At 36.9% G+C, this 17,912-nt stretch overlaps 1 protein-coding gene across 6 annotated transcripts in view; it reads right to left on the reverse strand.

Moving 5' to 3' along the window:
• The window catches only part of WDR64 (WD repeat domain 64), a 229,641-nt gene that overhangs the window by 30,102 nt on the left and 181,627 nt on the right, over positions 1-17,912 (reverse strand). For all 6 annotated transcript variants that reach the window (XM_016430227.2, XM_007481554.3, XM_007481553.3 and 3 more), the window contains 3 exons: positions 16,871-16,989; positions 1,095-1,200; positions 216-274 (listed from right to left, as the gene is read on the reverse strand). In XM_016430227.2, the coding sequence (XP_016285713.1) occupies positions 216-274; positions 1,095-1,200; positions 16,871-16,989 (284 nt within the window). The remainder of the gene's footprint in view (positions 1-215; positions 275-1,094; positions 1,201-16,870; positions 16,990-17,912) is intronic.

Here is a 17,912-nt window from a genome sequence, read left to right on the forward strand (position 1 = left end):
ACTAAAGTAATGCACTAATGTCTATCTTTCCAGCCAACTTTTAAGCTCATTGAAGGTCCAGACTGTGTTTTCTGTTTGATAGAATTTAAACTCCTTGAAGGAAGAGACTTATATTTTGTCTTTGTATGCCCTCACTCTCACATAGTTCCTCACATGTAGCAGGCATTAACAAATATTTTTGTTGATTGATTTCAAGAGCAAAAGTGAAGTCTTACCTTTTCTTCATGTGGAGGTTCCAGGAAGGAACCAATACTCCAGAGGATAATATGACCTTCTGTGTAGAATATAAATATTTAGAGATTTAGACTTCTTAATTGTATATTCTGTGGAATCCAGATAAATACCACTCATGCTACCAATTTCCCAGCAATTGGCCATTTAAGATGCCAAATAAAAGAGCAAGAGAAACCAAAGGACAAAACTTCATAACAACCTGGATGTGTCTTTTCTCTCAGAGCATAATTCACAAAGTTCCCACTTTCACAGCATCATTTTTCATGTCCCATGTGTCATGAATGTCACTTTAATAGCTAAGAATGAAAAGCTTTTGGATAGGGGTTATGTGTGAAATAATTAATTGAAATCAAGAAGGCAAGGAACAATCTTTTCCTTAAAGGAGATAAAACTACTAAAGAGATACTTGCCTTCTTATTAATTCTGATTGAGTCTAAGCAATAGCTATGAAAGGCCAGCTATAAAAAGAGCAAGAACTAATTATCCCTCTCTCACTATAATGTCATTGTTCCCTTCATCAATTCAGGTTTATACAGACTATTCCTTTTATACTAAAGGAGTGATGGCAATTTGCACTCTTTACAACAATGTGGGTGGTTGGAAAGTAGCAATAGCCTTACTGTACAGATGGGAAAACAGAACAATTTTCCAGAGATTATAGAGTCAATAGAAGTAAGAATAAAATTACATTCTTTGCATGCTCAATCTTATATTCTATGTCTAGCATTAGAGCAAGCAACCTCTTAATCTTGCCTTTGTCCTAGTATATTTGACAAGATTATTTTTGCAACTAATTTTCTAACATATAATGCTCATGGGTAGGTGGGTGGGGGAAACCCCAGAACAGAATGATCTCTTACCCATGTTCCCAGCAAGTAGGATTCTGCTGCAGCTATCAGTGTGCAGTGTAGTCAGAGAAATTGCAGAGTGTTTTGTAAAAGGCAACATATCCTTAAGTAAGTTCCCCTGAATAAAAAATAATACAAACAAAAATTTTTAATGATTTCCATTCCCATAAAGTCTTAATTTTGAAGTTAAATTTCCAAGTATAATTAGGACACCTACAAGATAATCTTTGTTTATTACAATGATTGTAGCTACTTAAATGTTAGTTAGCTAATAGTAATAGCAGTTAGATTTGATGGTATGCTGTCTGAATTGAGCAGTTATAACTCCCTTTCTCTGATCCCTATCCTAGTGTGGCAGGGCTGTATCTCCCTTGTCTATGTCTCTCTTTTCAGCCACACCTTTGGCCCTTCCACCTCTGGGATGGGTTATCTTTTTGAACCAAGCTGGTAAAAAAGGGAAGAGAATGGCAAAGGATACACTTCAAATGTTAGCCTATTTGGGCTTAACACTGTCTGCCTCCTTCCCCAGCAATTGCTGTCCCATTGCCTCAAACAAGAGTTCTTAACCTGGGGATCATGAACTTGTTTTTGTTTTTGAATATTTTGATAAATTTATTTAAATATTTTCAGACTTTGGGAAAACTCCATATACCAAGGTTGTCTACCAAGACAAGTTCCAAATAAATTTATGATTTAGATATAAAGGGTGACATCATAAACAAATTAGAAGAATATTAAAGAATTTACCTCTTAGATTTACATATAGGGAGATGTTCATGGCCAAAGGAAAAAAAGAGAGATTGAGGCAAACTGCTGGTTACATAAAACTAAAACATTTTTCCATGAACAAAATGAATGCAGCTAAAAAATAAGAAAAAATAGGAAATTAGGGGAAATACCTTTGCAGCCAGCTTCTGTGATGTCTCATTTCTAAGATATATAGGAGACTGAGTGAAATTTATAAGAACTAAAGTCACTCCATAATTGATGAATGGCTAAAGCATATGAATAGGCAATTTTCAGAAGAAGAAATCCAAGCTATCAAGTAACATGAAAAGTGCTAAATAGAAATTAAAATGACTCTTAGTTAATACTTAACACTAATCAGACTGACAAAGTTGACAAAAAAGGAAAAATGACAAATGCTATAGGGGCTATTAGAAAATAATATTAATATATTGTTGGTAGATCTGTAAACTGGTCCAGCCATTCTGGAAAACAATTTAGAACTTTGTCCCTAGGTCTTTTCATGGTTCAGAATGTGGGTGTTATAGGAAAACTCACACACACACACACACACACACACACACACACACACACACACACGAGAGGCAAAAAGAAACAGTATAATTCCAGCTATTTGAGTTCATGACCTACACGAGGGAACTTCCAGCAACATTATGGTTAGGGCAAAGGGTCATCCTTATCTACCCGTCCTTGAAATGTCCTTTTGTCATCTGTGTAAGGGTAATCAGAGGGCATCATCAGGAATCCTCCTTATTCCATGCAGCAGCTCATCTTTGCTCAAGTATTACAGGAGGGATGACGAAAGCAACACAAAGCCTTTCATGTCATTCTAAAATGCCCCAAATCCTTTCAGTCCTGACTCATCACATTACTAAAAACAGCTAGAAAGTTCATTATCCCTAAAGACATGAGCATTGAGTGAGTTACCTTGTCTCTGGGGTCCCTGAAATTTCCTGGAGAGTTCTGGCAGTATATTCATTGAGATGGTTTCTACAGGGTTCATTCAGGCTCTTTACACTTTGAATCAACCATAAAGTACCAGGGCATTAGACCAATGGCTCTCTAAAGGTCCAACAACTGGGGATCATGAAGCAATCAATAGCAGTGGCAAAGGGTGGATACAGATTTGTGGGTTATATCTATGGGACTATAATCTACGAATTCCATGTGCCACTCTCAGGAAAGTAAGCATGATTATCTTTTTTTGACTAGATCCCGACTCCTTTTCCCTGGACCCTCTTATGCCACTAGGAGGCTCTAACATCCTCTTTATTCAGCCGGTTCAATGCTCTACTGCCTAGCAGATTCTTCAGTTTTCCATCACCACCAAACTAGGAAGAGACAAAGCTGCCACTGCTAGATTAGACCTACAGACTAGAGACCTCAGATGTCAAACACTAAGACTCTAATTTACAGAGATAGAGACCCAGACATCAGACCTCTTTGCCATCAGGGTCTCCTCTAGGAGTAGGGCCTCTTATATCAAGTTTAATTTCTATGATTCCTTAATGTTTCAAGAGAGACCTAACTTCTCTGATCTTTGTCATTACAAGACCACCAAACCTATACCATTTCCCTTCCTAATCCTGCTGAAGCAGTGTTGGCTCATGACATGAAAGATCCTTTCCCTGTTCCTTAATCATTCTCATGTATTTGAGCCCTACCTCTCACCCAAATAATTGACATCTTAATTTTGACCCTGGTCAGAGTTGCCCTTGAGGATAAGGGAGAGTAATGAACTTTAGGCAAGCCTTTCATAATCATTGAGGATTCAGTTAGCCAACAACTCACCACCTGTCCACCTGACCATACTGAATGACCCAGGAGAGGAAAATTTCTTCTTCTCCTTTTTTTTTTTTTAAGATTTCTTTTTTTTTTATTTAGAATATTCTTCCATGGTTACATGATCCATGATTTTCACTCCCTCTTCCCTTCCCCCTCCTGGAGCTGACAAGCAATTCCACTGGATTATACACATATCATTGTTCAAAATCTATTTCCATATTAGTCATATTTGCAGTAGAGTGATCAACATTAAAACCCTAATCATATCCCTATCAAACCAAGTAATCAATCATATGTTTTTCTTCTGCATTTCTGCTCCTACAGTTCTTTCTCTGGATGTGAATAACATTCTTTCTCATAAATTCCTCTGGATTGTCCTGGGTCATTGCATTGCTGCTAATAGAAAAAATCTATTACATTTGACTGTGCCATAATGTGTCAGTCTCTGTGGACAATGTTCTCCTGGTTCTGCTCCTTTCACTATGTATCAATTCCTGGAGGTTTTTCCAGTTCACATGGAATTCCTCCAGTTCATTATTCCTTTCAGCACAGTAGTATTCCATTACCATCAGATATCACAATTTGTTCAGCCATTCCCCAATCGATGGATATCCCCTCATTTTCCATTTTTTGCCACCACAAAGAGTACAGCTATAAATATTTTTGTACAAGTATTTTTCCCTATTATCTCTTTGGGGTGTAGACCCAACAGTGGTATGGATGGGTCAAAGGGTAGGCAGTACTTTAAAGCCCTTTGGGCATAGTTCCAAATTGCCCTCCAGAATGGTTGGACTAATTCACAACTCCACCAGCAGGGTACTAATGTCCCAATTTTGCCACCCCCCCCCAACATTTATCACTTTCCTTTGCTACAATATTGACCAGTCTGCTACCAGAGTTGTTTTAATGTTCATTTCTCTAATCAGGAGGAATTTAGAACACTTTTTCATGTGCTTATTACTAGTTTTGATTTCATCATGTGAAAACTGCATATTCATGTTCCTTGACTATTTGTCAATTGGGGAATAGCTTGGTTTCTTGTATAATTTACTTAGTTCCTGATATAGTTGGGACATTAAACCTTTGTCAAAGAATTTTGTTATAAAAATGTTCTCCCAGTTTGTTGCTTTCCTTCAAATTTTGGTTGCATTGTCTTTTTGTCTGTACAAAATCTTTTTAATTTGATACAATCAAAATCATTCATTTTACATTTTGTAATGTTCTCTATCTCTTGCTTGGTCTTAAATTCTTTCCTTCCCCACAGATCTGACAGCTATACCATTCTATGTTCACCTAATTTATTTATGATTTCATTCTTTATATCTGTCACTTAAAACAAATAAAATAGATAAAGTACTGGTTAATAAAAATAAGAAGAGAATCAAATTAATAGTATCAAAGATGAAAAGGATACTCTCACCTCTAATGAAGAGGAAATTAAGGTAATTATTAAGAACTATTTTGCCAAATTATGTGGCAATAAATATTACAATATAAGTGAAATGGGTGAATATTTAAAATGTATAAATTTCCTAGATTAACAAAAGAGGATATAGAATGCTTAAATAATCCCATCTCAGAAAAAGAAATTGAACAAACCATTAAGAACTTCTTAAGAAACAATCTCCAGGATCACATGGATTCACATGTGAATTTATCAAACATTTAAAGAACAAGTAATCCCAATACTATACATATTATTTGACAAAATAAGCAAAGGAGTCTTACCAAATTCTTTTTATGACACAAATATGGTATTGATTCCAAAGCCAGGCAGACCAAAAACAGAGAACAAAAACTATAGACCAATCTCCTTAATGAAAATAGATGCAAAAATCTTACATAAAATACTAGCAAAAAGCCTACAGCAAGTTATCACAAGGATTATCCAGTATGACCAGAAAAGGAAAACTCCTAACTACTTCCACCTTACTGTCACTCAGGGAGTGATAAGTGGGTATCACTGGTAAGTGACTGCTAACCTAGAGGGTCCTGGAACATAACTAAATTTATTACTGGTAAGGGAGTGACAGTCTACTTTCTTATAGTTAGCAAGCACTCATCTCTCTGAATTTGTGCAATTCAGAGTTGAAGATTGCTTAGGTGAAAACTTCCTTCTCCTGACATTACTACAAATTTTAAGTATCCATTCACTTTAGCCATAACATTCCCATATTTCTACACTGCTCTGCCTTTCTCTTTTATTGTGTCTTCTGAAACCTTTGTTCTATTTTCTTTTTTTTTTAAATATATTTTATTTGATCATTTCCAAGCATTATTCGTTAAAGACATAGATCATTTTCTTTTCCTCCCCCCCCACCCCCCATAGCCGACGCGTAAGTCCACTGGGCATTAGATGTTTTCTTGATTTGAACCCATTGCTTTGTTGATAGTATTTGCATTAGAGTGTTCATTTAGAGTCTATCCTCTGTCATGTCCCCTCAACCTCTGTATTAAGGCAGTTGCTTTTTCTCAGTGTTTCCACTCCCATAGTTTATCCTTTGCTTATGAATAGTGTTTTTTACTCCTGGATCCCTGCAAGTTGTTCAGGGACATTACACCGCCACTAATGGAGAAGTCCATTACGTTCGATTATACCACAGTGTATTAGTCTCTGTGTACAATGTTCTCCTGGTTCTGCTCCTTTCGCTCTGCTTCACTTCCTGGAGGTTGTTCCAGTCTCCATGGAACTTCTCCACTTTATTATTCCTTTGAGCACAATAGTATTCCATCACCAACATATACCACAGTTTGTTCAGCCATTCCCCAATTGATGGGCATCCCCTCGTTTTCCAGTTTTGGGCCACCACAAAGAGCGCAGCTATGAATATTTTTGTACAAGTCTTTTTGTCCATTATCTCTTTGGGGTACAGACCCAGCAGTGCTATGGCTGGGTCAAAGGGTAGATATTCTTTTGTCGCCCTTTGGGCATAGTTCCAAATTGCCCTCCAGAATGGTTGGATCAGTTCACAGCTCCACCAGCAATGAATTAATGTCCCTACTTTGCCACATCCCCTCCAGCATTCATTACTTTCCTTTGCTGTTATGTTAGCCAATCTGCTAGGTGTGAGGTGATACCTCAGAGTTGTTTTGATTTGCATCTCTCTGATTATAAGAGATGTAGAACACTTCTTCATGTGCTTGTTAATAGTTTTGATTTCTTTAACTGAGAACTGCCTATCCATTTCCCTTGCCCATTTATCAATTGGAGAATGGCTTGATTTTTTGTACAATTGATTTAGCTCATTATAAATATGAGTAATTAAACCTTTGTCAGAGGTTTCTATGAAGATTTTTTCCCAATTTGTTGTTTCCCTTCTGATTTTAGTTATATTGGTTTTGTTTGTACAAAAGCTTTTTAGTTTGATGTAGTCAAAATTATTTATTTTACATTTTGTGATTCTTTCTATATCTTGCTTGGTTTTAAAGCCTTTCCCCTCCCAAAGGTCTGACATGTATACTATTCTGTGTTTACCCAATTTACTTATGGTTTCCTTCTTTATGTTTAAGTCACTCACCCATTTTGAATTTATCTTGGTGTAGGGTGTGAGGTGTTGATCTATTCCTAGTCTCTCCCACACTGTCTTCCAATTTTCCCAGCAGTTTTTATCGAATAGTGGATTTTTGTCCCAAAAGCTGGGATCTTTGGGTTTATCGTATACTGTCTTGCTGAGGTCGCTTTCCCCCAGTCTATTCCACTGATCTTCCTTTCTGTTTCTTAGCCAGTACCAAATTGTTTTGATGACTGCTGCTTTGTAATATAGTTTTAGGTCAGGGACTGCAAGGCCCCCATCATATGTGTTTTTTTTCATTATTTCCCTGGATATCCTTGATCTTTTGTTCTTCCAAATGAACTTTGTTATGGTTTTTTCTAAATCAGTGAAGAAGTATTTTGGTAGTTCAATGGGTATGGCACTAAATAGGTAAATAAGTTTGGGTAGGATGGTCATTTTTATTATATTGGCTCGTCCTATCCATGAGCAGTTAATGTTTTTCCATTTGTTCAAGTCTAGTTTTAGTTGTGTGGCGAGTGTTTTGTAGTTGTGTTCATATAGTTCCTGTGTTTGTCTTGGGAGGTAGATTCCTAGGTATTTTATTTTGTCTAAGGTGATTTTGAATGGGATTTCTCTTTCTAGTTCTTGCTGCTGAGCTGTGTTGGAGATATATAGAAAAGCTGATGATTTATGTGGGTTTATTTTGTATCCTGCAACTTTGCTAAAGTTGTTGATTATTTCAATTAGCTTTTTGGTTGAATCTCTAGGATTCTTTAAGTAGACCATCATGTCATCCGCAAAGAGTGATAACTTGGTCTCCTCCTTGCCTATTTTGATGCCTTCAATTCCTTTTTCTTCTCTAATTGCTACTGCTAGTGTTTCTAGTACAATGTCAAATAGTAGAGGTGATAATGGGCATCCTTGTTTCATTCCTGATCTTATTGGGAATGCATCTAGTTTATCCCCATTGCAGATGATATTAGCTGTTGGTTTTAGATATATACTGTTTATTATTTTTAGGAATGACCCTTCTATTCCTATGCTTTCTAGTGTTTTTAATAGGAATGGGTGTTGTATTTTATCAAAGGCTTTTTCTGCATCTATTGAGATAATCATGTGGTTCTTGCTAGTTTGCTTGTTGATGTGGTCAATTATGTGGATGGTTTTCCTAATGTTGAACCAGCCCTGCATCCCTGGTATGAATCCTACTTGATCATGGTGAATGATCCTTCTGATCACTTGCTGGAGTCTTTTTGCTAGTATCCTATTTAAGATTTTTGCATCTATATTCATTAGGGAGATTGCCTATAGTTTTCTTTCTCTGTTTTTGACCTGCCTGGTTTTGGAATCAGTACCATGTTTGTGTCGTAAAAGGAGTTTGGTAGAACTCCCTCTTTGCTTATTATGTCAAATAGTTTGTATAGTATTGGGATTAACTGTTCTCTGAATGTTTGATAGAATTCACAGGTGAATCCATCAGGCCCTGGGGATTTTTTCTTAGGAAGTTCTTTGATGGCTTGTTGGATTTCAATTTCGGATTATTTAAGAATTCTATTTCCTCTTCTGTTAGTCTAGGCAGTTTGTATTTTTGTATATATTCATCCATTTCTCCTAAATTGGTGTATTTATTGCCATATAATTGGGCAAAGTAATTTCTAATGATTGCCTTAATTTCCTCTTCATCGGAGGTGCTGTCCCCCTTTTCATCTTTAATGCTGTGAATTTGCTTTTCTTCCTTCCTTTTTTTAATTAGATTGACCAGTACTTTGTCTATTTTGTTTGTTTTTTCAAAGTACCAGCTTCTTGTCTTATTTATTAAATCAATAGTTCTATCACTTTCTATTTTATTAATTTCTCCCTTAATTTTTAGGATTTCTAATTTGGTTTTCTGCTGGGGGTTTTTAATTTGATCGCTTTCGAGTTTTTTCATTTGCATTTCCAATTGATTGATCTCTGCTCTCCCTTGTTTGTTAATATAAGCATTCAGGGATATGAATTTACCTCTGATTACCGCTTTGGCTGCATCCCAAAAGGTTTGAAAGGATGTTTCGCCATTGTCATTTTCCTTGATGAAATTATTAATTGTTTCTATGATTTCTTCTTTAACTAAAAGGTTTTGGAGTATCATATTGTTTAATTTCCAATTGGTTTTAGATTTGGTTTTCCATGTACCATTACTAATCATTATTTTTATTGCCTTGTGATCTGAGAAGGCTGCATTCATTATTTCTGCTTTTTTGCATTTGTGTGCTATGTTTCTGTGACCTAATGTATGGTCAATTTTTGTGAATGTGCCATGTGGTGCTGAGAAGAAGGTGTATTCCTTTTTATCCCTATTTATTTTTCTCCATATGTCTATTAATTCTAATTTTTCTAAGATTTCATTCACTTCTTTTACCTCTTTCTTATTTATTTTTTGATTTGATTTATCTAAATTTGATAATGGTTGGTTTAAGTCTCCCACTAGTATGGTTTTATTGTCTATTTCTTCCTTCAATTCTCCTAGTTTCTCCATTAGAAATTTGGGTGCTATATTATTTGGTGCATACATGTTGATTAATGATATTTCCTCATTGTCTAGAGTCCCTTTTAACAAAATATAATTACCTTCCCTATCCCTTTTGATCAGGTCTATTTTTGCATTGGCTTTATCAGATATCATGATTACCACTCCTGCCTTCTTTCTATCAGTTGAGGCCCAGAAGGTCTTACTCCATCCTTTAATTCTGACCTTGTGGGTGTCAACCCGCCTCATGTGTGTTTCTTGAAGACAACATATGGTAGGGTTTTGGATTCTAATCCATTCTGCTATTCATCTACGTTTTATGGGTGAGTTCATCCCATTCACGTTCAAAGTTATGATTGTCATTTGTGGACTCCCTGGCATTTTGATTGCCTTCCCTAATTCTAACCTTTTCTTCTTCGGCTCTACCTTTTAGTCCAGTGATTTACTTTGAATCAGTCCCCCTTATCCCCTCCCTTGATGTTTCCCTTTTTAGTCCCTCCCTTTTTCTTCCCTCCCCCTCCCCCCTCTCTTTCCCTCCCTTTTTGTTCTCCCTCTCCCCCTCCCCCCCTTGGTTTTCCCTTCTCCTTACCCTTGTTGGGTAAGATAGAATTCAAGATCCCAATGGATCTGGATGTTTTTCCCTCTCAGAGTTGATTTCCCTGAGATTGAGGTTTAAGTAAACCCGCCCCCCCCTCTTCCTCTCCTTCTTATAGGAGTTTTCTTCCCCTCCCCTTCCCATGTGAATCTTTGTGTGAGAGTGATTATTCTATTTGGTCTTTCTTTACCCCCTATTTATACATTACATTTCCCCCACATATTAGTATACATCGATTGATATAAATGTAGTCCTTATAGAAGAGAGTTTGAGTAAAAGAAGAAGATAACATTTTTCCCCTTTCCTTAATATTTACCTTTTCAGGTATTCCTTGCTCTTTGTTTTTCGGTATCAAACTTTCCACAGAGCTCTGGTCTTTTCTTTGCAAAAAGTTGGAAGTCTTCTATTTTGTTGAATGCCCATACTTTCCCTTGGAAGTATATAGTCAGTTTTGCTGGGTAGCTGATTCTTGGTTGGAGACCCAGCTCTCTTGCCTTTCTGAAGATCATGTTCCATGCCTTACGATCATTCAGAGTAGAACTTGCAAGGTCTTGTGTGACCCTGATTGGCATTCCTTTATATCTAAATTGTCTTTTTCTGGCTTCCTGTAGGATTTTTTCTTTTGTTTGATAGCTTTGGAATTTGGCAATTACATTCCTGGGAGTTGTCTTTTGGGGGTTTAGTGTAGAAGGTGTTCTGTGAGCTCTGTCAGTGGTTGTATTGCCCCCTTGTTCTAGAATCTCTGGGCAATTTTCTTTGATTATATCTTGTATCACCATGTCCAGTTTGGTGTTTATTTCTGGCTTTTCTGGGAGTCCAATTATTCTTAAATTATCCCTTCTCCCTCTATTTTCCAGATCTATCACCTTGTCAGTGAGATATTTTATGTTCTCTTCTAATTTCTTGGTATTTTGGCTTTGCTTTATTAATTCTTGCTCTTTTACATGATCGTTGTCTTCCAGCTGCCTGATTCTGGCCCTTAAAGCCTGGTTTTCCTTTTCAGTTTCATCATACAGGTTTTGTAGATGCGTGGATTTCTTTTGCATTATTTCCAACTTTTCCTCCCAGAAGGCTTCCATCTTTTTGGTCATTTCTGATTCAAATTCTTCATAGGTTTGTGGAGAGTTTCCATTTCCTTTGGAAGGTTTTGGAGCATTTTCTTGTATATTATCTTCTATCTGCTCTGTATTTTGTATTTTGGCTCCATAGAATGTGTCCAAAGTCGCCCCTTTCTTCTTATTTTTCTTGGTATTTTGGGGTTTCTGTGCTTCTGTGGAGTTTGCCATCTCTGAATGTGGAGGATTAGCTTTTCTTATCTCTGTCTGGTGTTCAGAGGCTTTAGTCCTGGGCAGATTGTTGGTTCTATGAGCTTTCCCTGGGTTAAACTGAATATGCCTCACTGGAACTGGAATGGAAGGGTCGGACCACGTTGCTTTCCGGAAGTTGCCTTCAGAATCGCTGGCTGTGAGACTGTTTCGTAGGCCTGCGGGGGGATGGGCTGCAGCTTCCCCAAGCTCCGAGGGCAGAGACTTTCACTGAGACTTGGATAGCAGGATCCAGCCGGTGAGGCTGTCTTGCTCCAGGCAGTGACTTTCACTGGGACTCGGATAGAAGGCCCTGAGGGTTGTTGTTCCGAGGACCCTGCTCTCTGAGCCGGCCGGGCTGCGGCTTCCCGGAGCCTTGGACTCTGCGCTCCTACCCCTTAGGTCCGAGTGATCTCGGGTTCTGGCTTTTGAGGGGAGCCGTACCTTTTGATCCGGGTCCAGGTCCAGGAGGAGGGTTCCCAGGGTCTGTGTTGTTGATCTTTTTGAATTTCGGCGCCTTAGGAGCTTATAGTTTGAGATCGGTCGGGAAGGGTTTTCCGGAGATCTGAACTTTAGCTTTCTCTAAGCCGCCATCTTAACCGGAAGTCCCTTTGTTCTATTTTCAACAAACTTCTGTTGTTTACTGACCAAGCTCTCTAGAACTGTATGCATGTATCCTTTTCCAAGACTCCAATACCTTGGGCCAGGAGGACACATACTCTTTACTCTTCACTGCTATTTATAGACCTTCACTCTGCTGCCATTTATTAGTAGCCTCTCCTTTTCCAAGATTCACTCTATTCAAATACTCCACCCTATTCAGATCTTAGTGGCATCTATCTTCCAGTTTCCAAATCATTTCCTTTCCTTCTTCAAGTCCAGTAATTGATCCATTTTTCCTCTCCTCCCATCCCATTTCTTTTCTCATACTGGTACTTTAGTAAACACATTGATATCACTTCAAAACCCATGACCTCCAAGTTCCTTAATTTCCTCATTTCCCACTAACTACTCTCCATCCGGCACACTGAGAATTGGTCACATACTTGATCTTACCACTACCTACAAGTTCCATTTCAGTGATCAATTAGCAAGAATTAAACATCAATTACATATATATGGAATGCCCCAAATAGAAGGTGATTTGGGAGATATGCCTTAGTAGCTGAGGCTGAAGATAGAGAAAGGCTTTATGCAAATGATGGCATTTGAACTGATTCTTAAAGAAAATGAAGGATTTTAAGAGGTGGAAGTGGAGAGGAAATTCTAAAATTATTTGATGGTGGCTTCCTATCAGTCTATGTCTCCTTGTGCTCCATTCTTCCAAAAATATATTCTTTATTCTCTTTTTGATCTCCATCCCACAAGATTATCTCAGGCTCTGTCCTTTATTCCCTATTTTCTCAGTCTTGATATTATATTGAACCTTTCTGACCTAATTCTCGCTACTCTCAAGTCCCATGCCCTCTTGTCTTGTCACCATTCATGCCCTGTCAAATTACATTCTTGATTTACTCCCACCAACAGCCTTTTTTACTTATGCTGCTGACTGGTACTGGGAAATCCTAGAGAATGCTGTAAGGCCTTAATCTCTAAAGGCAAGTACATCCCTATGTAGTGTTACACAATGGAAAGAATAATAGATTTAGAATCAGGGAAAACCTGAGCTGAATTCTGACAATATTTTACTTATTTTCATTTTCCTAGGATCAGTTTCCTTGTCTCAAAAATGAAGATAGTAAAAGCTATAATAACTTCTTTAAAGGGTTAAGAGAAAATGAGATGATATATATAAAATACTTCATAAACATTAAAGAACATTATATTAGTATCAGATATTATTTCTCTATTCTACAAATTCATGTGGAGATCATTTGGTTCTAGAACAGATAAAAATAGTATTTTCTTTTTGAAAGGCATATTTTCTGCTTTACAACAGAAGCCATGGTGAGGGAGTTAATATGTCCTCTTCCTTGGCTTTTTGGTCTTGTTCCTTTTATGGAAAACTGTGGATCTTGTCTAAGTAGGCAATGAGAAATCGGTCCAGGAGTTCTCCTGCTTATTAATCAGATGTTGAACCCTTGTCTATCATGTTGCCCATCAAAGTGGCATATCTTACTTGAATTGCTCATGTTGAGTCTGAAAAGTCATTTTCCATTCATGTGATTTAAAATATATTAGAAGCCCTTGAGTAAAGTTCAGTTAATAAAAGATTTTACCTTTCTGAACTGTTTGTTCATATGTCAGAGACTAAGCAGAACTGATGACATTCAATGCATGGTAGTTACCACAAGGGAGCAATTTCCCTTGCTTTGACATGTAAAAAGAAGAGGAGTCCCTGATTATGACTGTGATGTCCAGATTCTGAATATACTCATTCGCTGATGAGCACTGATGCTCATACTCTTTCAAGACATGAATCCAAATATAGTGGAGTGAATTATCTAGCAGGAGATGGACTATATAAAGAGTTGTGATATAAAAGAAGCTAATCCATATTAACTTTATTAAAACTGTCCTGTGGATGCAAAGATTACTTTTGTTACCTACCTTCAGAGTGGATTCCTAGTTCTACTCCAGGTTCATGTAAATGTTTGAAGAAGCTATAGCAACAAGAGTTTTGATGAAGGTATACTGCTTAAATCATGTGATTTAAAATATACTAGAAGCCCTTTAATAAAGTGCAGCTAATAAAATAACAATGTATCTTCCTTGCAGATGCCAAAATTATGTGAGATTGTTTGAAAGTTATAATAATGTAGATCATGCTTGATAACGCTCATCATTAATTTAAACTAAAGTATAAAATATGGAGGTAATAGTCAAAGTGTTTACTACTGTTATTGAGAAGACAATACAAAATCCAAACCGAATAGGAATTCCCTAAAGGTGGTGAAGTCCTGCAGATACGTTTCCTTATAGATAACGTTGTGCTAGTTATATCACATCCTAAATCAGTACTCCATAACTCAGCTTCATGATTATTCTATGTTTGACTTAACTACCCATGGAGAAAAAAGAAACGATATTCATTGTTTAACCACTGGGTAGCTAATCTTGTTCAATCATCCTATCCTATTTAAGGACCTGGGTCTTGGGGAACCTCATGGCCACCTTTGTGGTTTATGTATGCCCCACTAGGATGAAATGTATAGTAAGTAGAATGCTCTGTATGTTTCTCAAAATTAGAGATCTTTTATTCCTTATTTCTAAATCCTTCTGTGAGATAGCACCAACTAGTTGTCAAGAGGAATGTGGATTTATAGATTTATGCAGTCAGGATTTAGTGTTTTAGCCATCACTTATTAGTAAACTCTGTCCTCTTTTTGAATTTACTATATTTATGACTACCAGTAAGTGGTAGTCATACAACTTTGGTACAGTGTAGTATGTATACTTCAGAGAAGACAAACACACTCAGATATTGCTTTTTTTTAAGCATAGAATTGATAAGCAAATAGTACATAAGAATAAGGAACCAATATCTGACAAAATAAGAAAACATCTATAAAATCATTGTGATTCCACCATTATTCTTAAATTTAGAGTCTCCCACACTGTACAGAACTACTCCAGCTCAAGAGTTTTAGGGAATGTATAATTTAAATTTATTTAGCTCCCCATTTCTTCTTCCCTTCCAGTAGTCAAAGGAGTTCATACTTAATGCTTGATTCACTTAAGGAAGGAGCAGAAGCAACCCTGGAAGAACTCTGGATCTAGGGTTTACAACATGGGGAATGGACTTGAAAATCTAAGTGAACTTGGAAGTAAACAAACTCCATGACCAATGCTATATTTTGGTTTCATCTGGCTGTTTTGTTGCTATAGGCACCTCCAACAACTAAAGCCAACTCATCTCAGAGGGTGGTAAGTGGACTCAGTAGCTCACCCCAATGAAAAAACACTTGCTGTCACCAGTACTGCATTAGTAATCTCCAATTTTGATCCCGAGTGTGACATTTTCTGTTTCTCTTGTATCTGTCTTCACTTCTTGTCATCACCCCTACTCAAATCTCAGCATTTTCCAATCGAATGAGGGAAAGAATGGCCAGGGAATTAATTCAGGCCATTTTGCAAAGGCATGGAGGTGGGAAATGTAATGTTTTACAAAGAGAACAGCAAATAAATAAGTTTAGTTAGACTATAGAGTATGTGAAGGCAAGTAATGTGCAATAATATTAGCCAAGTTGAAACCAGATTGGGAATTACTTTAAATGTTAAGTAGAGGAGCTTGAATTTGATTTAAAGTAATAGGAAGAAACACTGCATTTCTAGAGCAGGGTCAGACATGCTTTGGGAATTTCAATTTTCAGCTGGATAGACTATCTATAGAATCTTTTCATCAGTGAGTGTGTGTTGACATATCTTTATATATGTGTGCATATATATATATATATACACACACACATGCTTTGTGTATGTATAGATTTGTATCTTGAACATGCACTTTAAATACACAATGAATCTTTTTTTTTTTTAAACCCTTACCTTCCGTCTTGGAGTCAATACTGTGTATTGGCTCCAAGGCAGAAGAGTGGTAAGGGCTAGGCAATGGGGGTCAAGTGACTTGCCCAGGGTCACACAGCAGGGAAGTGTCTGAGGTCAGTTTTGAACCTAGGACCTCCCGTCTCTAGGGCTAGCTCTCAATCCACTGAGCTACCCAGCTGCCCCCCACAATGAATCTTTTAATAATTGAAATTGAGAATCACCCAAAGTGCAATGGAGTAGCTCATGGTAGGTATTAGCAGACTATATCAGATTATAAACAAGAAATTACAAAGGAGATGCATTATAAAGACTGACATCAAAAATTATATAAATGAAAAAAAGTGTAGACTATTCATATCATGAGAGTAGATGATAACAGATGACCAACAAAATTTCTCCATTAGTAACCTTCTTCTGTCAAGAGGATTTGTCAAAAATCTGTCAAGAATTTGAGGAAGATCCTACATAGTGAATTAACAGGAAGATTTGTTTAAAAGATGAAAATGATAGTCAGAAAAGTTTCAGTATGCTTTATTGGAATCAATAAATCAATAAGATCATAGATCCTTTTAAGTATCATGTGTTTGATGAACATTCTATTTTTAAATTATTTGTTATTATGGAAGATTTACTTGGGGGAGGGGATATTTCATTCTCTGAGATGTTCTCTATCTGTATCTAGTTGGTAGGTATCAGAGAATGTCTTTAAAGAAGAATTTCAGGAACACTAGAGTACTCTGGAATACCCAAGAAATCTTGATAAATGCCTAATGGAAGAGTCACAAAACAGGTCCCATTACTCCTTACAAATATTTTTTTCTGCCCTAAATTGATTCTCATTACAAACAAATGATGTGCTGTAACCTTACCTCCATGTTCCATATTCGAAGATGTCCATCTTCATGAGCAGTGGCCACAATTGGTGGTGAGATTTCAGTTACAGTACTTTGAAGTAATTGCCCAATTTTTGTTCCTGTATTTATCTCTCCTGTTCATGGACCCAACAAATTGTCATAGTTATTACATTGTTTAGGACCCTAAACCTCATCTAATTTAGAAGGGGGAAAAGTAAGTAGGAAACCAAAGCTAGATATCTTGTACTTTTTTGCCCTAGAATTTTTCAATTAGAGGAGGGTAAAATAAAAAGGGATTAAGAACCTCAGAAGAATAACTGATTTATTCACTTGAGCCTTAACACTCAATTTAGAGTATAAAAAGAAAATCTAGAAAAACCAGTCAGTTGGTCCCTATTACAAATACTTGTACATTGCATGTCAGACCACTTTATGAGCATTAACTCTGTCAATTCAGGTTATTTTTGTCTTTGTCTCCAGTTAAAAAATCTTATTATTTCTACCTTTTGCATCTTTCATATATATCTCCTTATATGCATTTACAAAGCTTCCACTCAATTTCAGGCTCTCAGGACCTCTTGCCTAGACTATTCCAAAATCTTCATAACAGTTCTTCTTGCCTGAAATTTCTTCCTACTCTAAGCCATACTTCATACAAGCGCCAACATGACTTGCTTAAAATGCAGTTCTGACAATGTCATCCTGGATACCCTTATGTAGGAACCTCAAAGGTTCCCTATTACTTCTTTTGGGGGGTACTTGCCTCCCACCTCTGCTAGTGATTTTCCCTATGGTTACTTTGTATTTTATATGTTTCCAAAAAACTTATCTCTGTTGCATGCATGTCACCTATGTCACCAGAACGTAAGCTGCATGAGGGTAGGAACTATTTCAGTTTTGATTCTTTGTCCACTAGTCCTAGCACCATGCCTGGAATTTAGTAGGTACTTAATAAAAGCTTGTTTATTGATTGAAATATTGGGAGTGGGAAAGAGATGGAGAAAAAGATGAGTAGTGTTGGTCAAGTTGTATTTGATTTTCCAGAAATAGCCCATAT

Source organism: Monodelphis domestica, chromosome 2, assembly GCF_027887165.1.
Source record: "Monodelphis domestica isolate mMonDom1 chromosome 2, mMonDom1.pri, whole genome shotgun sequence".
Taxonomy (NCBI): domain Eukaryota; kingdom Metazoa; phylum Chordata; class Mammalia; order Didelphimorphia; family Didelphidae; genus Monodelphis; species Monodelphis domestica.